Source organism: Staurois parvus, unplaced genomic scaffold (assembly GCF_062004578.1).
Source record: "Staurois parvus isolate SC_StPar_1 unplaced genomic scaffold, SC_StPar_1.0 ptg000008l, whole genome shotgun sequence".
Lineage (NCBI taxonomy): Eukaryota > Metazoa > Chordata > Amphibia > Anura > Ranidae > Staurois > Staurois parvus.
The window spans coordinates 792436-819639 of NW_028317804.1; the positions used below are offsets into that span (position 1 = coordinate 792436).

General features: G+C 46.4%; 1 protein-coding gene across 1 annotated transcript in view; it reads left to right on the forward strand.

Annotated features, from left to right (window-relative positions):
- ENPP7 (ectonucleotide pyrophosphatase/phosphodiesterase 7) overlaps nucleotides 1-27204 on the forward strand; it is a 98558-nt gene that overhangs the window by 15917 nt on the left and 55437 nt on the right. Inside the window, exon 2 of the mRNA XM_089668702.1 lies at nucleotides 18224-18369. Within this exon, the coding sequence (XP_089524828.1) occupies nucleotides 18224-18369 (146 nt within the window). The remainder of the gene's footprint in view (nucleotides 1-18223; nucleotides 18370-27204) is intronic.

Sequence of the window (27204 nt, forward strand, 5' to 3'; positions counted from 1 at the left end):
AGCGACCCATTCTTTCACAAATGTTTGCAGAATCAGTCTGCAAGCCTAGGTTCTTGATTTTATATACCTGTGGCCATGGAGGTGATTGAAACACCTGAATCCAAAGATTTTGAGGGGTATACACACACATATATAGCACTACCCACTTAGGAGTCACTAATGTTTTTGGTCCCCCTATAGTCTTACTCAGCCAGGCAACACACATTTTCCCAATACCTTGCATCCAGGAGACAATAACCAGTTCTTGAAATTTGTTTTTTGGATTTTATTAGGGGATTTAGAAATTGGATAGGGTAAGGGGTATACAGGATGCCCAATGGAACTGTGAAACCAGTTTTTTTTACAGCAGTCTCTTTTGGAGAGCTAGCCAGCGTCTCCAGTAGTACTACCCCAGACCCCAGACTCATTTAATTCAGCTGTTCTGGGAGATATCCATGAGCATTGGATGCAGTTCCTGCCACTTTAAAGTAGGACAGTCCTGGGTAGTTGCTAATCTGGTTTCCCACTAGAGTGCTCCTTCCACTATCCGGTCCAGGGGGAGCAGGTCTACTCACTTAGTCCTTCTGTGTTGCCAGTGGGTTGGTGGCTGCTACCAGCCCTTCTATCTGGGCCGCTCCTTCCCTGCCACACAGGTGGTCCTCTCTCAGGGGGCTGGGGAAGGTGAGGTGAGCCCTTCTCCCATCTGGGCCCTCTGCCTGGCTCCTTTTCTCCAGCTTCACATCCTAATCTTCCACGTGAACTCTCCTGCAACTCTCTTGCTGCTGAGCAGGCTCAGTTACTCTTAAAGGCTGTCCTGGCCCCTTGCCATTTTTTCTTTTGGGGACTGACCAGGATCCTCCTCCAGACCAGCCACTCCTCGCCTCCCACTGCTTTCAGATCTTTATCCAAAGTCCAAAGTCATAAAGGAGGGGGGAATTCCAGAGAGCTGGTCTTCAGAGCCTCTCAGCTCTGACTTGAATTTGACCCACTTGGCTTTTACACCCAGCCCCCCTAGCGACATAGAAGGGTGATAGATATATATATATATATATATATATATATATTAGTCTGTGTTATGATTGTTTGGGTACCTCTGTCTGCTTTCCAATGATAACCCACCCCTGTATCTGAGAGCACTGACACATCTGAACATTTTATACAGGCTTTATTGTAAGAGGCAAAGTCCTAGGATTAGGTAAGGAAGAAAAACTGTAGAACAAACATAGTTTGATATGAGACACCAATTACCAAGATGATAAATGTTCATTCTTCACAGGTGCCTGCAAAATGGCCAAACAGGAGGAATAATGTTACCATTTAGCACAGTGGCTAAATGGTTAGCACTTTCGCCTGGCAGCACTAGGTTTGTTGGTTCACATCCCAACCATGGCACCACCTGCCTGGAGTTTGCATGTTCTCCCTGTCCCTGTGTGGGTTTCCTTTGGGTACTCCGGTTTCCTCCCACACTCCAAAGACATGCTGGCAGGTTAACTGGATCCTGTCTAAATTTACCCTAGTATGTGTATGTATGAATGTAAGTTAGGGACATTAGATTGTACACCCCTTGGGGGTTACGGACTGATGTGAATGTACAATATATGTGTAAAGTGCTGCGTAAATTGACAACGCTATATAAGTACCTGTAATAAATAAATAAAAATAAAATTTTTTAAAAGAGCTGTAATGTAAGTGGCAAGGCAACAACAATAACAACAGTGCTGCCTAAGTACTATTCACAGTCTCTGTGTCAAGGACACCACATGCAGGCATCAAGCAGATGTAGCACCCTCTAGCTTAGGTAGGGTTTTTTTGTGGTTAGTTAAAGGCTTGCTAAAAGCCTGGGTATGGGTCAGCTTGAGTCAGCAAGGTCACTTCAGGTTATGCTGGGAGGCTCTACAGGTCACGTCAGGGCTTCTGGAGCCTTCCCACTCTTCTAGAAACTTGTGGCATCTTCTAGAAGAAGGGCATAGGAGGCCTAGATTTGCATATTTGAGGGAACCTAGCTAATCCCCAGGCAGGAGGCCTGACATGGTGGCCAGGACAACCCTTAAATGTGAGAGAGCCTGATCAGCAGGGTGGAGTTGGAGTAGGGTGGAAGATGGAGTGGGGAAGGTGCTGATGGTGTGGAGCCTGGGAGGGGGCCCCAGAGGAGGGGGGCCTGGCTGCATGCTGAAGCTTGACAGAAGGACTTCCACTGTCCCACAGACTAGTTAGAAAAGACAGCTTGTAAGCAGGGAAAGAGCTTGCCCAGAGAAAGGCCGTAAAGCAGATGCAACCCATTAAGCTACAGGAACAGGACAGTGTGAGCAATTCTACATCCCCTGGGCCAAAGAAGGGAGAGGGCGGTCAGGTGTAATACTCAACTAGTTATCCTTAGGACTACTTCATCTGTAGATCTCGGAATCCCTTGCTCAGAGACACGCTCAAGACAGCCAGGTGGAATAGGAGAGTTTCTTCTGGGATCTGAGGAGGTTCACTAAGGGGACCAAGTGCTCTTTGCAAAGACTGTGTGCTGATTTTGTCCTTTTTGTTAAGACATTTGTCCTCCAAAGAACAGTTCCATTGGACATCCCATATACCCCTAGACCCCATCCAAGTCATTCACCCCTAACAAAACAAAAAGCAAAGGAAAAAAAAACAAGCCCGAGGACTGTTTTACTGACTTTGGATGAAAGTGTGGAAAATGCTTTTTGCCTGGCTGTGCAAAGCTTAGGGGGACCCAAAAAGTCAGCAGCCCTTGAGAGGGTAGCGTTACACAAGGATGGTCAGATGAGTTGGCTGTACCTTAAAGAATCAGGAACTAGGCTGGATAAGGTTAAAATACAGTTGTGACCAAAATTATTCAACCCCCACTGAAATTGAGTGTTTTGGCCAGTTTGACATTGCTTTTGATCATTCAGTCATCTTGCTTACATTTACATTAAAGAGGCACTTGTAGGTCAGACAAATATAACATAACAGTTATAATGAAATAACCACAAATGTCTTTTCTGTGCTCACAGCATTATCAGTTTTATTCAACCCCCAAGTGACATTCAATCTTAGTACTTAGTACAGCATCCTTTTACAGTTATAACAGCTTTTAAACGTGAAGCATAGCTTGACACAAGTGTCTTGCAGCGATCTACGGGTATCTTCGCCCATTCTTCATGGGCAAAGGCCTCCAGTTCAGTCACATTCTTAGGCTTGCGCACTGCAACTGCTTTCTTTAAGTCCCACCAGAGGTTCTCAATCGGATTTAAGTCTGGTGACTGCGATGGCCACTCCAAAATGTTCCAGCCTTTCCTCTGCAACCATGCTCTAGTGGACTTGGAGGTATGCTTGGGATCATTGTCCTGTTGAAAGGTCCAACGTCTCCCAAGCCTCAGGTGTGTGACGGACTGCATCACGTTTCCATCCAATATCTCCTGGTACTGAAGAGAATTCATGGTACCTTGCACACGCTGAAGCTTCCCTGTACCTGCAGAAGCAAAACAGCCCCAAAGCATGATTGACCCTCCACCATGCTTCACAGTAGGCAAGGTGTTCTTTTCATCATAGGCCTTGTTCTTCCTCCTCCAAACATAGCGTTGATCCATGGGCCCAAACAGTTCTAATTTTGTTTCATCAGTCCACAGAACACTATCCCACAACTTTTGTGGTTTGTCCACATGGCTTTTGGCATACTGCAGTCGACTCTTCTTATTCTTTGGAGACAGCAAGGGGGTACGCCTGGGAGTTCTGGCACGGAGGCCTTCATTACGCAGTGTGCGTCTTATTGTCTGGGCTGAAACTTCTGTACCCACATCTGACAAATCTTTTCTCAGTTCCTCAGCAGTCACACGGGGACTTCTCTCCACTCTACGCTTCAGGTAGCGCACAGCAGTCGAAGTCAGCATCTTCTTTCTGCCACGACCAGGTAGCGTTTCAACAGTGCCCTTTGCCTTGAATTTGCGAATGATGCTTCCTAAGGTGTCTCTTGGTATGTTTAACATCTTTGCAATCTTCTTATAGCCATTGCCCTTCCTGTGAAGAGAAATCACCTCTTCTCTTGTCTTCCTGGACCATTCTCTTGCCTTCACCATGTTTGTAACCACACCAGTAAATGTCTAGAAGGAGCTGAGTATCACAGTCATTTTAAAGCTGCCTAATTGGTGCTTATTATGCTTGATTGCTGCTCGGTGACATCCACAGGTGTTTTCAATACCTGATGGAAAGCACCTGTATGAACCTCTGTTCTTCAGAGTGGTAGTCTTTAAGGGGTTGAATAATTGTGGCAATGAAGAAACCACATAAGAACCATTTACTACTGTATTACATAAACAATTGATGTCATTTTAGTTGCATTTGGGTAGTTACAACGTCCTTGTAGGATTTGATTCTGAATACAATTCCAAATGTACACTATAGTCCCTAAACCCCTTTACAGCATTGGGGGTTGAATAATTTTGGTCACAACTGTAAGTTTATTAAACCAAATTACACACTACCAATACTAGTAAACCATAAATAATGCAAGTGACAAATAAACGTGACAGTGCAAAAACCCCAAATAATATCCTAACTAACTACAGTGGGTATAGAAAAGAATCACCCCCCTTTAAAATAATCACATTTTGTTGCTTTGCAGCCTGAAATGAAGACAGACACAGTTTTGGTTTTATCCAGCTATCTCAGTACAACTTATAACATCCAAGTGAAAGTAATAACACCAAATGTCAGAAATTTTTTTTAAAAATTCCAAAAAAAGAATCACTGTTGGAAAAAGGATCACCGCCTCCTAAAAATGACTTTTAAACTCAATCAGGTGTAGCTAATCACCTTCTCAATAACACACAAAGCCATTTGACTTTCAACTGTGATTAGCTGCAGTCATTTTGATTAACTCAACATGAAAAGAGATTTCCTGGAGCATTTCAGTCTCTGGGGGTGCAACTGAAGCAAACAATCAACTATGAGTCGCAAGGAATTGTCAAAAATCTTTGAGGTGAAGTTGTGGAAAGGCACAAATCAGGAGATGGATACAAAAAAATGTCAAAGGCTTGACCAATGCCTAGAAATACAGTGAAGTCTAATATTAAGAAGTGGAAAGTATTTGGTACAACACAGACCCTCCCTGGATCAGGATGTCATTACAAACTGGATGAAAGAGCCATGAGGAAACTCATCAGAGAGGCTACCAAGAGTCCTACAGCAACTCTGAAGCAGTTGCAGAAATGTATGACAAAGAGTGGTTATTGTGTGCATGCGACAATATCAGAAATTCTCCACAAATATTGCTTTTTTATGAGGGTTGCAAGAAAAAATCCACTTCTCAAGAAGGGTCACATGCAGTCATCACTGAGCTTTGCCAAAATGCACCTTGAAGATTCTGAGGCCACATGGAAAAAGGTGTTATGTTCAGATGAGACTAAAAATTATTTGGCCTCAACACCAAATTATATGTCTGGCAGAAATCCAATATAGTTCACCATCCAAATAACACCAATCCTTCAGTAAAGCATGGAGGTGGTAATATCCTGTTATAGGGGTGTTTCTCTGCAGCAGGGACTGGAGCACTTGTCAGGATATAAGGAAAAATAGATGCTGCAAAATACCATCAAACATTTGAGGAAAATCTGATGCCCTCAGTTGTCAAAGGGAAGAAGGATTACCTTCCAACATGACAATGACCCAAAGCACACAGCAAAAATGACCACACAGTGGTTGAAGGAGAAAAAGGTGAATGTCCTTGCATGGCCTAGTAGGGGTTCAGACTTAAAGCTCATTGAAGATCTGTGAAATTACTTGAAGACTGCAATCCACAAATGGTCACCATCAAATTAAACTGAGCAGATCTGCAAAGAAGAGAAGGCAAATATTCCAAAGTGTAGATGTGCAAAGTTAGTAGAGACATGTCCCAACAGACTAAAGGCTGTAATTAACTCCTTATGTCAACCGTAAGCAAACATGCGGCCACACTGGACTGGGCTTTTTTCCATGGGGCCACTAATTTATGTACCTTTCTAGCAGAGAGACCACCACCACATACATTTTTCTTTTTTAGCACTACACTTATATATATATATTTGATAGATTCTTGTTTCAGAATTTAGTGTTAGCAGCTTGTTATATAGTTTGAACCAGCGCAGATTTTTTATAGTTTTTTTACACAGTATTTTTCTTTTTTGTCAGGATTTTGTTTTCATTTTGAAATTAGTGTCAGTGTATTTTACGCAGAATAAAAAAAAAGAAAACTGCGCACTATTAAGGAGAATTTATTTTGAGTAGTTCTTTGGTGGTAGGTTATGGTAGTAGCAAGAAATTTACAGCTAAATTTAAAAAATATATTTTTTTTATTACTATTTTGGGCCAGTTTTCATTTTGATAATAAAAAAAAATCAGGAAATATCCATTACCATTCATCACCAAATAAAAGCCCAATTTGTCCTGCAAAAAAAAGGTATAATCCACCTGGATGCACAAAGTAGTTGTGATGATATGTACGGTTTTACTAACACATGTCAAAGTTGCAAATTTGTGCGTAGGCACTTAGATTTCTTTTACCCTTAGGCGTAAAGGGTTAAAGCAAAAGGTGGCTCAACAAAATACTGACACAAGGAGGGTTATCGTTTTTCCAACTCAGTGATTCTGTTTTTCAATTTTTTGAATTTTTTTCTGACATGTTGGTGTTATATCTTTCATTTGGATGTTATAAGTTGCACTGAGTAAACATAGCTGGATAAAACAAAAACTGTGTCTGTCTTTATTTCAGGCTGTAAAGCAACAAAATGTGAATATTTTTACGGGAGGTGAATCTTTTCTATACCCACTGTATATACACAATGCACACAAGAGCAAGACAAGGTCAGGACAGGGACAGGAGACAAAAGGAGCAGGAAGCAGGGTACAGGCAGCAGGTCAAAGGAGCAGGTCTCAGGGTCAGGTACAAGGATGAGGAACAAGGATAAGGCTCAGGCAGGGACATGGCTTGCAGAAAGAATACTGAAGCTCTAACCTCCAGTCAAGGGAGAGCTTATATACTCCCCAGCAGTCCACATCAGGTGCAGCCTAATTACTAGTACAGTCCAGTTGCTGGGAGACACCAGCTGGTGGCCTCCGGAACTACGCTCTTCTTCAATTCCAAGAACAATAGTGCCACCAGCAGGTGATCCAAGTAATGGCATAGGTCCTGACAGCCCCCCCCCCCTTCCCTATGAGGAGCATCCTCTGGACACTGTATTCTGCCTTTAACCTGATAGTCCATGTGGGTGCAGATCAATTCCAAAAAGGTTTCCCTTCACTATCCCCACACGCACTTGCACAATTCAGGCCAGAGTCTTTTAACCTGCTGGAAGGCGTGCCACCCAAGTCTGGTAATAGGTCATGGGCCCCCACCTCCATGGTCTGGAAGATGACTGATTACCTTGCCACCGGGGTCAGAAAGCTGTCTGGGTTCCTAACAGGTTGGATCCCTGATGAGGCGCAACATCCAAAATCTCCATGACCCCAATGCAGCACATGTCCCAATGCTGGAACCCCAAAGGCCAGCTGAAGGCTTAACACTGGAATCCCTAGTCCATGCAATTACCCTGACACCAGGGTGTCTCATCGCAACTGGACCTTCCACATCTGGTTTGACAGAAACTGCTCCACCCTCAAAAAGCCACACAGGCCTACCCAAAGCATTGGTTACCTAACAAGAGTCCCCTAATGCACCTAGGATTGCAGAGATACCATCTAGGTCAGGGCAAGGCTTTCCCAGAAAGCCTCCACTACTGGAGCTGAACTGAGGAATGCAGTTCTTACTTACAAAGTGGGTATCTGGACTATCAAACATTGGTGCAACAAATGGCTGCAAGAGGGACTCAGGAGGGGCAGCAATCGGGATCTTAGACTGAACAGGTAGTCCATACCAGGCGTGCCACAAACTTGGAAGTGCAGCAAAATTAGCCCAACATTGGATGAGACTCTAGTACTGAAGACTAACTGGCAGTGGGCACAAAACCATCAGAGGTAGACTGGGCAGCGAGCACAGGAGCATCAGAGGCAGGCTGGGCAGCAGGCAGAGGAGCATCAGAGATAGGTTGAGCAGCAGGCAGAGGAACATCAGAGGCAGGCTGAGTAGCAGGCAGAGGAACATCAGAAGCAGGCCAGGCAAAAGGCAGAGGACCATTAGGCTAGACAGCATACAAAGGACCATTAGACTGAGCAGCAGGCAAAGCACCATCAGGCTGGGCAGCAGATACAAAACAATCAGGCTGAGCAGTGGGAATTGGACCATCGGGCTGGGCAGAAGGCATGGCACCATCAAGTTGGGCAGCAGAAACAAAACTGTCAGGGCTCCCAGGTATGACCAGAGGTGTGTGACTGAAGCAGGGAAACGCAGACCTCAGATATGTTATAAACAATATAATTTATTAACACTAACAGTACAAACATAAACGCAGTGAAATACTAAAACATAATACAGTGCAAACAAACCAAACCAAACCACCCACAGATAACAGTACACACAAGCAAGCGTCGTCAGGCAGGCCGGGTCAATATCAATTGGGCAGGTAGGTACAGGGGGAGCAAGCGGAGAATGGTCGGGGTCACAGGCCAGGTTCAGCAGGTAGCAATCAGCATAGTACAGAGGGTCAGGCAGAGGGATGGTCCGGGTCACAAGCCAGGATCAGAGCAGGAGAAGTCAGCAAAGGAACAGAAACAGGATGCAGGACAGATACAGGGCCCAGGACAAACACAACACCAAGGCAGAGTCTGCAAGTCTGGCCATCCCTTAAATACACCAGTATCATCAGTTCCAGGTGTTAGCTGGCTGAAAGGTTGAGTCTCTGATTGCTGGGAGCACCCGCTGGCCAGCCCTGGTACTGCAGATCAAAAGGCAGGTGAGTCCCACCATTGCTGGCCAGTCCATTCCTAACAGTACCCCCCCCTCAAGGAGCGGCCTCAGGACGCTCCAAACAGTCCTAGCTGGGCAAAATGTTCCACCGCCCGGGTCTGGCAACTGGCGGGATATCAAAGACTGGCACACCGGGCAGGACTCCGGGCAGCGGCACACCGGGCTGGACTCCGGGCAGAGGCACATCGGGCAGAGGCACACCGGGCAGAGGCACACCGGGCAGAGGCACACCGGGCAGAGGCACATCGGGCAGGACTCCGGGCAGAGGCACATCGGGCAGGACTCCGGGCAGAGGCACATCGGGCAGGACTCCGGGCAGAGGCACATCGGGCAGGACTCCGGGCAGAGGCACATCGGGCAGGACTCCGGGCAGAGGCTCATCGGATTACCAGGCGAAGCAGCAGGCAGCGGGCCACCAGGTGGAGCAGCAGGCACCGGGCCCCCGGGCGGGGCTACAGGCACCGGGCCCCCGGGCGGGGCTACAGGCACCGGGCCCCCGGGCGGAGCGGCAGGCACCGGACCCCCAGGCGGAGCGACAAGTCTCGGGCCCTCAGGCGGAGCGGCGGGCGCCGGACCCCCAGGAGGAGCGACAGGTCTCGGGCCCTCAGGCGGAGCGGCGGGCGCCGGACCCCCAGGTGGAGCGACAGGTCTCGGGCCCTCAGGCGGAGCGGCAGGCGCCAGACCCCCAGGAGGAGCGACAGGTCTTGGGCCCTCAGGCGGAGCGGCGGGCGCCGGACCCCCAGGTGGAGCGACAGGTCTCGGGCCCTCAGGCGGAGCGGCAGGCATCGGGCCCCCAGGAGGGGCGACAGGCATCGTGCCCCCAGGCGGGGCGACAGGCATCGTGCCCCCAGGCGGGGCGACAGGCATCGTGCCCCCAGGCGGAGCGGCGGGCGCCGGACCCCCAGGCGGAGCGACAGGTCTCGGGCCCTCAGGCGGAGCGGCAGGCGCCGGACCCCCAGGAGGAGCGACAGGTCTCGGGCCCTCAGGCGGAGCGGCGGGCGCCGGACCCCCAGGAGGAGTGACAGGTCTCGGGCCCCCAGGCGGAGCGACAGGTCTCGGGCCCTCAGGCGGGGCAGCGGGCGCCGGATCCCCAGGCGGAGCGGCGGGCGCTGGACCCCCAAGCGGAGCAACAGGTCTCGGGCCCCCAGGCGGAGCGGCGGGCACCGAGTCACCAGGCACGACAGTGGGCTCTGAGTCAACTGGTATGACCGCAGGCACTGGGTCAGACATTGGATGGTCTGGCTGGACAGCGGGCATCGGGTCACCAGGCATCAGGTCATTTGGCTCGACAGCGGGCACCGCGTCATCTGGCAAGGCAGTGGGCTCCGAGTCAACTGGTATGACCGCGGGCACTGGGTCAGACATTGGATCGTCTGACCGGACAGCGGGCATCGGGTCACCAGGCATCAGGTCATTTGGCTCGACCGCGGGCACCGCGTCATCTGGCAAGGCAGTGGGCTCCGAGTCAACTGGTATGACCGCGGGCACTGGGTCAGACATTGGATCGTCTGACCGGACAGCGGGCATCGGGTCACCAGGCATCAAGTCATTTGGCTCGACAGCGAGCACCGCGTCATCTGGCAAGGCAGTGGGCTCCGAGTCAACTGGCACGACAGTGGGCACCGGGTCATCAGGTACCGGATTGTCTGGCTCGACAGCGGGCATCGGGTCATCAGGTATGACAGCGGACACTAGGTCACCAGGCATCAGGTCATTTGGCTTGCCAGCGGGCACCGCGTCATCTGGCAAGGCAGTGGGCACCGAGTCACCAGGTACGACAGCGGGCTCTGAGTCAATTGGCACGACAGCGGGCACCGGATCAGGTACCGGATCATCTGGATCAACAGCGGGCATCGAGTCAACTGGCCTAATAGGATCGTCAGGCTGGATCAGTTCATCATGCTGGGTAGAGGCATTAGGCCGAGTAGAGGCTTCAGGCCGAGTAGAGGCATCAGGCCGAGTAGAGGCTTCAGGCTGAAGAGAGGCATCAGGCCGAGTAGAGGCATCAGGCCGAGTAGAGGCTTCAGGCCGAGTAGAGGCTTCAGGCCGAGTAGAGGCTTCAGGCCGAGGAGAGGCTTCAGGCCGCGTAGAGGCTTCAGGCCGCGTAGAGGCTTCAGGCCGCGTAGAGGCTTCAGGCCGAGTAGAGGCATCAGGCCGAGGAGAGGCATCAGGCCGAGGAGAGGCTTCAGGCCGCGGAGAGGCTTCAGGCCGAGTAGAGGCTTCAGGCCGAGTAGAGGCATCAGGCTGCGTACAGGCATCAGTCTGAACCACGGAAGGCAGGCTCACCGGTTTGGATACTGGCAGGATGGTATTGGTTGGAAAGAATTTTCGCTTTTTTCTGGTTTTAACTACTGGAGCACTGCAAGTAAACGCAGGTCTGCAAACGAATGGAGCAGCTGGAGACAGAGAAGAACTGGAGGATGGAACAGGAGAGGGAGCAGTTGCTACAGAGGGCTTTTTTGCAGGGTTAAAGGCAGGATAGGTGCAGCGAGTGGGAACAGGGTACTGACATGCGGTAGATTGCCAAGTATACTGGGCTGTAACTGGAGGAGCTGGTGGGAATACAGGAGTAGAGTTAGAAGCAGGACTGGGTTTTTGTAAGCGGACTGAGGCTGGGTGCAACAAATCTGTCCATGTCTGCAGTAGGGGTTGAACAAAGCTGAGCTTACACAAAGCCTGTCTGGTCAATGACTGCACTGCGTTTATACAATCTCTCAGTGTCTGTGGTGAACATGTGGAATAACGCTCCAGAAAGTAACCCACATCATCCTCTAATAACCACACCAGGGACTCTACCTGGTCTGCACTAAATGGTGGCAAAAATTCATCCCTGCATTCGGGGGAACCAGATGAAACCAACTCTGCACAAACCTCAATCAATGGCTGCACCTCAGAGAACACTGTGCCCTGATCTACTAGAACATGAGCGAGCCGTATACATTCTAGCAATTCATCCCGGGGATACTCCTTCAGAGTTTGATAAGCATACTCCCTGTCATCAAACACTAGCAGATATAAATACTCAACCTCCTCAAGATCCATCCTTCCCATCAACAAGCCAAGATGGCTTCCCTGTGCAGCCACTTCTGGTCAGGATTGGCCTTGGTGTAATGTCAGGGCTCCCAGGTATGACCAGAGGTGTGTGACTGAAGCAGGGAAACGCAGACCTCAGATATGTTATAAACAATATAATTTATTAACACTAACAGTACAAACATAAACGCAGTGAAATACTAAAACATAATACAGTGCAAACAAACCAAACCAAACCACCCACAGATAACAGTACATACAAGCAAGCGTCGTCAGGCAGGCCGGGTCAATATCAATTGGGCAGGTAGGTACAGGGGGAGCAAGCGGAGAATGGTCGGGGTCACAGGCCAGGTTCAGCAGGTAGCAAGCAGCATAGTACAGAGGGTCAGGCAGAGGGATGGTCCGGGTCACAAGCCAGGGATCAGAACAGGTAGCAAGCAGCGTAGTACAGAGGGTCAGACAGAGGGATGGTCAGGGTCACAAGCCAGGATCAGAGCAGGAGAAGTCAGCAAAGGAACAGAAACAGGATGCAGGACAGATACAGGGCCCAGGACAAACACAACACCAAGGCAGAGTCTGCAAGTCTGGCCATCCCTTAAATACACCAGTATCATCAGTTCCAGGTGTTAGCTGGCTGAAAGGTTGAGTCTCTGATTGCTGGGAGCACCCGCTGGCCAGCCCTGGTACTGCAGATCAAAAGGCAGGTGAGTCCCACCATTGCTGGCCAGTCCATTCCTAACAAAAACAATCAGGCTGTGCAGTAGGGAACTGGACTATCAGGCTGGGCAGCAAGAGCAGGACCATCAGGCTGGGAAGCGGAAGCAGGACCAGCAAGGTCAGGCAGGTCATCAGGTTTAGGACCATCAAAGGCAGGCAGGCAGGCTGTTTGGCACAGGACCACCCAAGGCTGGTGGATCATCAGACACAGGACCATGGGACTCTCTGGCTGGGCATCAGGAACAGGACCACCAGGCTGGGCATCAGGAACAGGACCACCAGGCTGGGCATCAGGAACAGAACCCTCAGGCTGGGCATCAGGAAAAGAACCCTCAGGCTGGACATCAAGAACAGGACCACCAGGGTGAACATCATGAACAGGATCCTCTGGCTGATCAGTAGACACAAGACAACAAAGCTGGACAACAGGCAAGGGAGCATCAGAAGCAAGCTTGACAGAAGATAGCAGATCACTAGAGAGATTTTTCAGTGGACAGCAGGGCACCAGTGGCAGACTGAACCCTGCTGCCAAGCATGGAGGCCGGTTGAACCCCATCAGTAGGCAGTATAGAGGGGCACTGGATCCCATTAGTAGGCACCATGCCATCAGGCTAGACAATGGTCAGAGAATCAGGGAGGTCAGTTTGATTAGTCAGCAAAGAGTCTATGTAGCCAAACTTGACAGTGGACAGAGCATCAGTAATTTCAGGCTGGATAGCGGGTGACATATTATTGAAGTAAGGCTGGGTCGCTGGAACACAGGCTGAATACAGGGTGGCTTGGAGAAAAGGACAAGGGCCCCACCTGGTTGAATGAGGCAGTCTGTCCAAAGGATGGATGGAAATCCTAAGACAGGATTAAGCAGATGTAATTGCCGTAGGGTGAGGCCTGGTTGCTGAGAATCCCAAATATGAAAAGACAGAAGGCAGGACTGAGGATAAGTCAGGAGTGGAATGACCCACAGTTGAAGTAGTGACAGGCAGGTCTGAAGCAGAAGGTTTAATTAACAAGGGCTGGACTGGAGTGACAGCTTGAGCTCTCCAGAGCTTGTCCAGAGCAGGTGGTGTCATGTCAGGCTGGACCAGAGCAAGTTGCATTGTGGCAGGCGGTAACAGGCCACCTGGCGTCATGGCAGGCAGCACTGGAATTGCTGGTGTGGAGGCTGACTGGTCCGAAACAACATGCATGGAGGCAGAAGAGGACAGAGGCAGAATTACATGGGTTGAGAAAGATTTAGGTATCTTTTTAAGTTTGGACACTGGAAACTTGCGAGTGATTGCAGGGCTATGAACAAATTGTGCAGCCGATGGAGGAGTACTAGCAGCACTGAGATATAGTGGAAAAGGAGGGGCAGTTACAGAGGAGGATTTCTGAGGGGTTGCCAGGGACAATGGAGTAGTAGAAGTGGTTTTCACTGGATTAAATGCCAGAAATGTGCAGCTAGTTGAGTCCACAGAGACTCCACCTGAGACACACTAAAAGAAGGAGAATAATTATCACCACCCTTACGGATACTAGACAAAGCCAACTCTGAACAGATTTGAATGAGTGGCTGAATTTCTCCAAACACAACTCTGCCTTAATCAACAAGAGAATGAGCCAGAAGCAGGGGCGGACTGACCATTTGGAAACTTGGGCACTGCCCGAGGGCCCAGGGTCAGTAGGGGGCCCCATGAGATGTCCCTGGTACCTTTTTCATAGGCTTTTTTGAGTTTGGGCAAGGACACAGGGGCCCCATGATCCCCTATTGCCGGGGGCCCCATGAGTTGTCAGTCCGCCCCTGGCCAGAAGGATACATTCCAACAATTGTTTCAAAATTTGGCGGCAATATCCCATATCTTCTGTTACAACCAATGCATAGTACAAAACTCCCTCAAATGCATCTTGCAGCAATTAGCAAACGCTGAGACCTAATTCCCAGGTGCAGATGATCTGGTCGTTAGAGGCTTCAGTATTATGTCAAGGATACCACATTCAGGCATCAAGCAAGGATGATCAGATTAGTTGGCTGTACCTTAATCGCTTTCCTGCTGCCCTATAGCAGATATACCGATACAGGGCAGCAGGGGTGTGCAAAATCACATATACGTGATTTTGCATGTCTGGGTAGGGGGCGCGCATGCACCCCTACCTGCACCACCATTCAGCTGACAATCACCGGGTCCCGGACGGTGAATACCTGCCAGCATCCGGTAATTACCGAGCACCTCCGACGGGAAGGAGGACTGCTTTGTTTACTAACAGTCCTCCTCCCTGTCAGCTTGGGCACTGCTCTAGATGGCTGTGCACAGCACAGCCACCCAAAGCAGTGTGCTTACAGTAAAGCACCAATACACCGCCCCCCGTAAAACACTCCCAGCACACAGTTAACCCTTTGATCGCCCCTCATGTTAACCCCTTCCTGCTCAGTTCCATTAGTACAGTGCCAGTGCTTTTTTTTAACACTGATCACTGTATTGGTGCCACTGGAGATGTCAGTGAAACCAGGTCACTTCCCCCCAGTGTCAGAATGCCCGCCATAGTTCTGAAGTCCGCTATAAGTCGCTGATCACCACCATTATTAATAAAGACATGTAGCAGAATACATTTTGGCCTAAATTTATGATGACATTTGATCTTTAAAATTTTTTTACTGGACATGTTTAAGAGCAAAAAGTCAAAAATATTGTTTTTTCTCAAAATTGTCGGTCTTTTCTTTATAGCGCAAAAAATAAAAAACTGCACAGGCAATCAAATACCACTGAAAGAAAGCTCAATTCATAGGACAAACAGGAGGTAAATTTCATTTGGGTGCAGTGTTGCATGACCGCGCAATTGTCAGTTAAAATAACGCAGCGCCGTAACGCAAAAAATGGCCTGGTCAGGAAGGGGGGGAAATCCTCAGAAGGGCAAGTGGTTAAGGAATCAGGAACCACACTGGATAAGGTTAAAATAGGTTATTAAGACAAATAATACACTTATAACACCAGTAAACCATAAACAATGCAATTGACAAATAAACATGACAGTGCAAAAAACAAACAAATAATAACCTAACTATATACAAAATGTAGGGAGCACACCAGAGCAGGACAAATTATTATTTGGTTAAGTGGAAGATAACAACAGGAGCACCAACTGCAACCACAAGCACTGGCATTGTGTCAACTATTTGACAGTTCCAAGGCAATATGGCAACAGTGGTACCAGAACACAAGCACATACTGTAGGTGTGGAATGTCTAAAAAATTGGCACACAATTGCAAATTTCCAGCAGCAAAGTTCCTTAGATACATCATTTGTTACCAGTGCAGCTTCTGAGAAGGGGAGGTTGATAGGCACAGTGAGGTACAAACAGCAGTAGAATAGTGATGCAAGTTCATTTCCCAGCACAATGGCCCAGAAGTTGAGCAGAGTGGACCATGGTGTCCCTAGTCTGTCCCTCCTCACCAGAAGCCTTTTCCAAGGGCCAAGTATGCAGTCCCTAAGCAGCAGGGATACTGTCCCTACACTATTCACTTTGGAACTGTGCACCAACCACTCATTCATGACAGGTTGACCAAATCAACCTGTACTCCTCAAATGACATGATATAATTCCACAATTGTGGATGGAAGAATAGGAAGATGCTGAGAAAATCTACGTGTTTTAATTTTTCTCTTTCCAAGACACATCAATTTTAAACTCTATCATCAGACTTACTACAGACCTCTGCAGCTGTATTATTTAAAAATTAGACACTCTTCACTGTGTTTCTATCTTTGTGATCATGAAATGGACTTTCTTCATGCTATATGACCTTTCCCCAAAATACAATTATTCTGGATGCAGGTGTGCAGATTTATTGAATCTGCTAAATTCAAATGATCCAAGTCATGTCTTCTAGGGCTGGTGGAGCATCTTCCCATTAACTCACACACCAAAAGACTATTAAGAGGCCATACTTTCATTCCAAAAAGATCAATTTAATTACCTGGAAACAACAGCTTCATCCAACTTTGTCCAAGTGAAAGAAAATATTTAACTCCGTCCTACTCTTACAACTCACCTACAGTACTAGATGATCCTCTATGAGTGTCAACAAGATCTGGGGCATTTTGACCTGTTTCCCTCCCAAGACCTAACCCCAACATGGTCCTCAGGAGACCACAATCTTCGGTTTCTCTCGTCATACACATCTTATATGTGAATACATCTAACACCACTGTCATTGTGGAAGTCACTACTGTAATTACTGTTAACACGTTTGTAAGGACATAAGACTGTATTGGTTTCCTTAGGTTTTGTGAAAAATGTAGTAGGCTTTTTGCAGTTGTACTACATTTAAAAAGCAATAAACAGTGAAAACAATAGCTGATTGCCTTGACCCACTGCACATTATTATATATGCAGCTTTGATATAAACGAAAATATATCTTCTGGCAAGCAGACTATAAAGAGCTTTATGCTGAGGCTGATGAAGATCATAAAACAGCCAATAGAGCAGTATGGGCATTTTCACTGATTATTGGATGAATGCCTGAAGGTCAATGGCACAAAGGACAGTTTGACCACCTGGGGCATTCATGAGGATACATCTACTGGTGGTGCCAGCTGGCTGGAAGCCCTATCTGTTTTAACCATCTTCTGAGACCAAAGGCCACATACCAAGGGCAAAGGATAATGATAAGCTTTGCATGCCCTGTTTGAAGAGTCCTTGGTAATTCCACAGGCATGGATGTGATTTGCTGAGACCCACCTGATGGGAAACATTCCAAGACTGAACAAAAAGCCATTGTATAAAATATTTTAAAATAATGAATGTGTGAGCTTGAGCCCCTGTTCACACTGATGTGACTTGCCATGTGATTTGACAGTTCAAATTGCACCCTATGATCGGCAATGGGTGGCTTCGTCGGAGTCGTAAAAACTCAGATGAAAAGTAAAAAAAGTAGTTCCTGCACAACTTTTGCTGATTTCTGGTGAGACTTGCATTGACATCTGTGCTTGAAGTTGCACAGATGTCGTGCAAGTGGCACCTGAACTCACAATGACCTGCGACTTTGAAATCGTATGACTTCGAGTGAAATTGGCAAAAATAGTGCAGGAACTACTTTTCAAATAGGCACGATTAGTTGGAGTCGCACAGCTTAGAGCAGTTCCTTTGCCAATCATAGGGTTCAACTTGCCATGTGATTTGACACTGTCAACCAGGGCTTATTGTCAAAACTTAATTGAACAAGCTAAAGTTAGAATTTGTTACTGTGCAAAGCTGCAGCAGATTCTCTGTACGCCAGTTTATTAAATCTCTGCCAGTGTATGTTAACACATGGCACAGGAACAGATATGTGTGAATGGGCCCTGATTACACACTGAATGTTTATGTCACCGTCATCCCTTTGTAAAAAGTAAAAGCTTTATATGAAAAGATACAATAGATAATAAAATAAGAACTTGCAGCAGAACTGCATTGTATACAATCTATAGCTTATCTATATAATCTTCAGTGATTTCCTCACCTTATTGTTGATAGGTATCTTCTGAGATACTTGACTCTGCCAGGTACCCCAGTTGTTGATATAACAAAAAGGGAGGGGTAGATTGGATTAAATAGCGCAAAGAACTGCCCTTTCAAAGGAACAAACAAAATTGTTTTTTTCTGTTTCATTGCAGGACGATATATTGAAAATCATGGTGTTATTCATAACATGTTTTTCAATGTTACCACTGGACAAAAGTCAACCTATCTTCCAACACAGGGCATTTCTGAATGGTGGGACAATGGAACCCTCCCTATATGGATTACAGCTCAAAGACAGGTAAAGAAGTCACTTTAGTTTTTGCATGGCACTTGTACATTATTATCATTTACATGCTAACTAAAAGGTGTCAGTATTGTGAAAACCTTGCTTATTCAGACAGTATACAAATGGCACAGATGCATAAACATATATTGCGTGGCAGGATCACCATTTATGGAGGAGATATCTGCAGATATCTTGCAATTTTTTATTTCCAGAGCTGGGGTATGAGAGTAAATCTGCAAGCATATCTCCCTCACAATGTTGCAGCATGACCTGTAAGCTAGGGATGCCACCACATCTCTTTAAGGCTGCATTCACACTTGATTGTTTTGTAGCTTGAAGCTTGAGACCTCATGCACACTGGACGTTTTGATAACGCTGGTAACGTTAGCTATGTAAAGTCACGTTAAAAATTTGAGTTTTTCAGCTTTTTTTAGCATTTTTGCATTAGTGTTTAGCTTTGTTTTGCAGCATTTAGCTGTATTTTCCAGTGTTTGCATTTTTTAGCAGTTTTTTTTACCAAAACAAAAATGTTTTTGGGGTAAAAAAAGTTCAAAAATGCCGGTTTGCAGCATTTTACCGTGTTTTTCTGCGTTTTTCAGCATTAGAGTGTTTTTTCAGCTAAAAAACTCCTCTAGAAACCCACTAGTCCTGGGATTTTTTTCCAGTCAAAAAACGTCCCAGCCAAAAAATGTTGATTACAGTCTATGTGTGCATTGACACATTGGATTAAATACTGGGGGGTTTACTAGCTGTAGAAAAAAATGTCAAAATCCAAAAATAGCAGCTGTAAAAACGTCAAGTGTACATGAGGACTGAGGCTCGAAGCTCCAAAAATCTCAAACTTAAAAAATCAATTGAACAAAAATCATATTGAACAAAAATCAGATGTTATGTTAACCTATGAGAAAACATTTTCTAGCTTGCAGCTTTTTTTTTTCATCCGAACAGTTGGAATCGGCTGTCGAAAGCAGTATGAACAGATTACTTGTCCGATCATTCCTCTTGCCAACATTTTTGTCCAATTTTCTTACCGTGTGTACAGGCCTTTAAATTCTAATTTGTCTGCACAAGTCTGGATTAATCACAGGAGGATCACGGCATTGCTACTAACAAAAATACTTATCAATAAAGCAGCTGTATTTCACCATTGAAACGGGTAAAACAATGTTATACAGCACTAAACCTGCCTAAAGCTAACGTGCAAAAAGTGCTTCAGCATGAAGCGCTCATTGACAAATAATTTGCTAAATGATGCCAACCAATCTGCAAAAATCACTTCAGTACCAATTGCTAAATAATGTGAAATATTCATACATCATCAAAATATATAGCAAATGGAATAAGTAATCATAAAACCATGTGTAAACTCTCATACAAAGTTCATATATAGCAGTCTGTGCAAGAAATATATGGAAAATAAAAGGTGTAAAGCCTGGGTATAAATCAGAGAATCCTATACACACCAGTGCAAAATTCACCCCAGAATCTGCTAATTGTGTCTTCTATTACCAAAGAATTAATATCTGGTCACACCAAGCCAGACTTTGAAATTGTACGAATTACAGTTAAGTCGCAATTTTCAAAGTCGGACATGCCAATTTCAGGTGCAATTTGCAAGACGTCTGACACAGATGTCTATGGACATCACACAAAAATTAGTGCATGTACTACTTTAGGAATCAGTACAGTTCCGACTGCTGTAATTGCAGACAATAGGGTGTGACTTGGCATATGATTTGCAAGACACGTAGCTTGTAAATCACATGCCAAGTCGCACCCAATGCGACCTGGGTCTTATCCTCAGTTGGAAACATATTTACCATATGTGTCAGACCCCTTTGTAAAAGCAGTGCTAAGGGCATGTTACATTAGCTTTAGTCTCTGAAGGGCAATCTGCATTCAGATTGCTTTTCAGAGAGCATTTGACAGGTGGTGTAGAGGTGTGGTATCGCCTCCTCACTGCCTGCTTTAGCCCTCATGCACACTTGACAATTTGATAACGCTGGTAATGTTAGCTGTGTAAAGTCATGTTAAAAACTGTGTTTTTACGGGTTTGCATGTTTTAGTTTTTTTGCCAAAAAATATTTTTATTTTTGGTAAAAAAAAGTCCAAAAATGCCGGTTTGCGGCATTTTACCGCATCTTGCCACGTTTTTCAGCATGTGAGCATTTTTACAGCTAAAAACCTTCTCTAGAAACGCACTAATCCTGAGGTTTTTTCCTGCCAAAAACGTTGATTACAGTCTATGTGTGCATGGACACATAGGATAACATGCAGGGGGTTTACTGGCTGTAGAAAAAAATGTTAAAAGCCAAAAACAGCAGATGTAAAAACATCAAGTGTGCATGAGAGCTTATCCCCTTTGCATGCAATTGCGGCGAGCTTGCAGAATGGCACCATTCACTGTTGCTGAAAGCATCAAGGAGTGTCATTCCTGCTGCATCAGCAAGGCATCGTGGTTGCACCATGTGTACAACCCCTGACAAGGGGCAAACTGACCTTTTGGAAACTCGGCACTGCCAGAGGGCCCGGGGTCAGTAGGGGGCCCCATGAGATGCCCCTGGTACCTTTTTCATAGGCTTTTTTGAGTTTGGGCAAGGACACAGGGGCCCCATGATCCCCTATTGCCCGGGGGCCCCATGAGTTGTCAGTCCGCCCCTGCCACTGACCACTGTCTCTGCAGCTAAAGTGGTTAGTGTTTGGGGGCAGTAAAAGTTAACCTTCTAATTTTAGGTCAAAATGTATTCTGCTACATTTCCCTGGTAAAATAACCAAAATCAGTATATATTATTTAGTCTGTGTGAAAGTTATAGAATCTACAAACATAGAAAAAAAAAGAAAATTATAATCCTACACTCACAGTTGATCCAGAGGAAGGCAAAAAAACCCAGCAAAGCATGATCCAATTTGCTCATGCAGGGGAAAAAATTCCTTCCTGATCCCCCGAGAGGCAATTGGATATTCCCTGGATCAACTTTACCTATAAATGTTAGTAATGTTAGTAAAGACAGAATCCAGGCCTTTTTTAAAGCAATCCATTGAGCTGGCCAGAACTCTTGAGGGAGCCTGTAATTCTTGAGACCCTAAAATGCCAGGACAATACAAACACCCCTAAGTCCTGTACCCCTGTACGTAGCACACCCCTAAGTCCTGCACCCTGCACATACCGCACCCCTAAGTCCTACGCCCTGTACATAGCGCACTCCTGAGTCCTATACTCTGTACAAAGTGCACCCTTAAGTTCCACACCCTGTACATAGTGCACTCCTGAGTCCTGCACCCTGTACGTAGCGCACTCCTTAGTTCTGCACCCTGTATGTAGCACACTCCTCTGATTTCTGCACCCTGTGCGCAGCGCACTCCTGAGTTCTGCTCCCTGTTTGTAGCACGCTCCTGAGTTCTGCACCCTGTACATAGCGCACTCCTGAGTTCTGCATCCTGTATGTAGCACGCTCCTGAGTTCTGCACCCTGTTTGTAGCACACACATATGTCCTATACCCTGTACACAGCACACTCCTGAGTTCTGCACCCTGTTTTTAGCACACATATATGTCCTATACCCTGTACACAGCACACTCCTGAGTTCTGCACCCTGTATGTAGCACACTCTTGACTCTAGCACTCTGTATGTAGTGTACTTCTGTACTCTGTGCATAATGCATTCATGATATTTAACAATGCCTGAGAAATAAAGCCCTGTTCAGGAGATTACAAATTACTGCATTAGTTGCCATTAGAAACAGAAAACCCGCAATTACACATAAATGCATTATATAAACAAACAATAGTAACACATGTCTCTCATATAATTACATATAATCACATTGGATCTCCTGAAAGGCCTTTCTTACCAGGGCTGCTTAAAGCCATATTACCAGATAAAGAGAAAGTGAAAAAGAGAGATCCAGGCACCCGTATGACCATGCACAGGGGGGTTAGCATACCAGAGAAGGGACAAAATCTGCATCCAAACTATTCTGAAAAAAATCATAGACGAGGAAATACTTATTTCTATTACTTATTTTAATAATAATTATATATACCTGCGCTAAATGCCAGATATATGGTGAAAAAGTAACTAACACAGAAATGCAGGCAGCATATAAAATAATTACAAAAACCAATATGTAGCGCTTATTCACCTCGCTCTTACACAAACTGTAATATGATAATAATGTATGTAATATGATGTAATAATAATGATAATGTATGTAATAAAATGTGACTATATTAAAGCCCATATCCTTGGAAAGGGAATGTGCCGCCAAAAAGAAGAAAAGAGGATCCTCCATCGTCACCACTCACAGCCTCTTACCAGACAATATGACCACAGGTCATGCGGTCAAAAACAGCAAGTATGGGGAATCAATGGATGTAATGGATCCTAAATGAATCTTCTCCACCAAAGACAATTCCACAACTGGTAACTCGATGGTAAAGATTCAGTGTTATACCTCAGGGATAATGGGATGTATGCAAAGAGAACAAAGGCTCCTCATAGTGTAGTATTTAAAATATTCAGAATTTAATAAGAATATTGCACTTACAGACAGAAGAAGAAATCAGCATGTAAAATCAGTAAAGTTTCCAACCAACAAAATGGCCTCGGTGCATGGCGTGATGACGTCATAAGCTGTAGCTCTACCCTATGCATTTCATCATAGAAAGATGTCATCTAAGGCGTGGCCCATGACATCCATCATGCTATAAATAGTCCCAGAGCGGAAACGAGCCTGTGTCACTTGCGCTCCACAGCCCGAAACCACAAGCAGATAAACAAACTGGATGTCATAACGACACCATGGAAGTGAGCCTGTGTAACTTGCGCTCCACAGACCAGATCCATAAGGCCATAGACAAGCCGAATGTCATAACAACACCATGGAACCAAAAAGGGGGGAGCCAGAATTAAATCAATCAATATGACAGACCAGCTGAAAAATGGTTATAAAATTTATCATCAATCTTACATAAATGTCATAAATTATAATTGATGAACTATATGACTCAATTACATGCCGTCTAGTGGTTGGAAACTATAAAATAATATAACAACTATGCAGCACCATCTTGTGGTTGGAAAACATTATACAGAAACCATACATAAAATATAAAATAACAAGTGACATTTAATAACCTCCACCCATCAATAAAACACATATTAACCTAACATATTGAATTAATAAATCAGTAAATAAATGTACAAATAAAATTAATTTAATTTTATTGCTGGCTGACAGCTAAAAAGAGTGAAATGTGAGTGGAAAGTGAAAAGGTTTTACTTTTGACTGCTGGTGATTGCTGGTGCTTGTAGTTGGTTTATTTTCTTCTTTGAGCCTAGCTAAAAGCTTTTACTTTTTTAAATTACTTTTTCTGTCATTTTTTAAATAGCATTTTTTTTCTTCCTTTCCTTGTCTTCCTTTAGTCTGCTAATTAAGGGGAGGGGTTAACTGGTCACAAGTGATACAGGTAGTATATAACTTGCTATAGTGCTCACTCTGAGCTTGGTTATTCTTGATCTTGCCTGTATTTTGCTTGCTGGATCTTTGATAAGTGGAGTTAAAAAACCGGAGTGGAAAACAGGAGATTATAACAGGAGTCTACTAACCTGTAAGTGACAACTTACATTTCCTATTAATATTGTAACTGGAATAATGTGTGCTAGCAGGGTTGAAGGTTTTGTGCAGTGCACAGTGTGCCACATGTATGCAACAATGGAGCAACAGCTCCAGGATGGATACTGCTGCAACAGATGTGAGCAGGTTGCACTTCTGGAAACTAGCATTAGAGATCTGGAGAAGCAAGTTGCAACACTGGGCAGAACCGACAATCTTGAAAGGGGTCTTCTGCTCTCTGAGCAGGTAGCTAATGGTATTGATGTGGAGGGGCTAATCATGATTATCAGATAGGAAGATGGGTTACTGTAACAAGAGGTAGGGGCTCACAGAAAAGGAAACCTGGCCCTGGGTTTGTGCACCCAAACAGATTTCCCAAGTTGGGTGAAGATGTGGCAAGCTCAGGGGTAGCAGCCCTGGATGTCACTGCTATCCCTAACAGCCGGGAGGGCAGACCATCTTGGAATACATGGAAGGTGAAGGCTCCTTAAGAATCAATTAAAAGAACTAGGCTGCAAGTTGAAGAGAAGGACCTCCGAGGTGATATAATCTGAAATGTTACCTGTGCCATGCACAACTCAGGAAAGACAGGGGGAGATCAGAGAACTCAATGCATGGCTAAAGACCTGGTATAACAGGAAAGGATTTGGGTTTCTAGAGCACTGGGCTGACTTTTCATTGGGGTGCAGCCTATATGCTAGAGATGGTTTGCACCTAAATGGAAAGGGGGTCTGCTGTGCTGCGGGAGAGGTGTATGGGAAGGCTGGAGGAGTATTTAAACTAGGATCGAGTGGGGAGGGAGAATTACATTATAACAGGGTAGTTAGACAGGGGTCAGAGGTATTCAGAGAGTAGTAGCTAATGACTCTAGGGTTGTCATTGGTGTACCCTAAGGTTAAGTGTTGGGACCCTTACTTTTTAATATATTTGTAAACAATATAGTTACATAGTTACATAGTTAATGTGTTAGGAATGGACTGGCCAGCAATGGTGGGACTCACCTGCCTTTTGATCTGCAGTACCAGGGCTGGCCAGCGGGTGCTCCCAGCAATCAGAGACTCAACCTTTCAGCCAGCTAACACCTGGAACTGATGATACTGGGGTATTTAAGGGATGGCCAGACTTGCAGACTCTGCCTTGGTGTTGTGTTTGTCCTGGGCCCTGTATCTGTCCTGCATCCTGTTTCTGTTCCTTTGCTGACTTCTCCTGCTCTGATCCTGGCTTGTGACCCTGACCATCCCTCTGTCTGACCCTCTGTTCTACGCTGCTTGCTACCTGTTCTGATCCCTGGCTTGTGACCCGGACCATCCCTCTGCCTGACCCTCTGTACTATGCTGCTTGCTACCTGCTGAACCTGGCCTGTGACCCCGACCATTCTCCGCTTGCTCCCCCTGTACCTACCTGCCCAATTGATATTGACCCGGCCTGCCTGACGACGCTTGCTTGTATGTACTGTTATCTGTGGGTGGTTGGTTTGGTTTGGTTGCACTGTATTGTGTTTTAGTATTGCACTGCGTTTATGTTTGTACTGTTAGTGTTAATAAATTATATTGTTTATAACATATCTGAGGTCTGCGTTTCCCTGCTTCAGTCACACACCTCTGGTCATACCTGGGAGCCCTGACATTACACCAAGGCCAATCCTGACCAGAAGTGGCTGCACAGGGAAGCCATCTTGGCTTGTTGATGGGAAGGATGGATCTTGAGGAGGTTGAGTATTTATATCTGCTAGTGTTTGATGACAGGGAGTATGCTTATCAAACTCTGAAGGAGTATACCCTGGATTAATTGCTAGAATGTATACGGCTCGCTCATGTTCTAGTGGATCAGGGCACAGAGTTCTCTGAGGTGCAGCCATTGATTGAGGTTTGTGCAGAGTTGGTTTCATCTGGTTCCCCCGAATGCAGGGATGAATTTTTGCCACCATTTAGTGCAGACCAGGTAGAGTCCCTGGTGTGGTTATTAGAGGATGATGTGGGTTACTTTCTGGAGCGTTATTCCACATGTTCACCACAGACACTGAGAGATTGTATAAACGCAGTGCAGTCATTGACCAGACAGACTTTGTGTAAGCTCAGCTTTGTTCAACCCCTACTGCAGACATGGACAGATTTGTTGCACCCAGCCTCAGTCAGCTTACAAAGACCCAGTCCTGCTTCTAACTCTACTCCTGTATTCCCACCAGCTCCTCCAGTTACAGCCCAGTATACTTGGCTATCTACCGCATGTCAGTCCCCTGTTCCCACTCGCTGCACCTATCCTGCCTTTAACCCTGTAAAAAAGCCCTCTGTAGCAACTGCTCCCTCTCCTGTTCCATCCTCCAGTTCTTCTCTGTCTCCAGCTGCTCCATTCGTTTGCAGACCTGCGTTTACTTGCAGTGCTCCAGTAGTTAAAACCAGAAAAAGCGAAAATTCTTTCCAACCAATACCATCCTGCCAGTATCCAAACCGGTGAGCCTGCCTTCCGTGGTTCAGACTGATGCCTGTACGCAGCCTGATGCCTCTACTCGGCCTGAAGCCTCTCCGCGGCCTGAAGCCTCTCCTCGGCCTGATGCCTCTCCTCGGCCTGATGCCTCTCCTCGGCCTGATGCCTCTCCGCGGCCTGAAGCCTCTACGCGGCCTGAAGCCTCTACGCGGCCTGAAGCCTCTCCTCGGCCTGAAGCCTCTCCTCGGCCTGAAGCCTCTCCTCGGCCTGAAGCCTCTACTCGGCCTGAAGCCTCTACTCGGCCTGAAGCCTCTACTCGGCCTGAAGCCTCTCTTCGGCCTGATGCCTCTACTCGGCCTGAAGCCTCTACTCGGCCTAATGCCTCTACCCAGCATGATGAACTGATCCAGCCTGACGATCCTATTAGGCCAGTTGACTCGATGCCCGCTGTTGATCCAGATGATCCGGTACCTGATCCGGTGCCCGCTGTCGTGCCAATTGACTCAGAGCCCGCTGTCGTACCTGGTGACTCGGTGCCCACTGCCTTGCCAGATGACGCGGTGCCCGCTGGCAAGCCAAATGACCTGATGCCTGGTGACCTAGTGTCCGCTGTCATACCTGATGACCCGATGCCCGCTGTCGAGCCAGACAATCCGGTACCTGATGACCCGGTGCCCACTGTCGTGCCTGTTGACTCGGAGACCACTGCCTTGCCAGATGACGCGGTGCCCGCTGTCGAGCCAAATGACCTGATGCCTGGTGACCCGATGCCCGCTGTCCAGTCAGACGATCCAATGTCTGACCCAG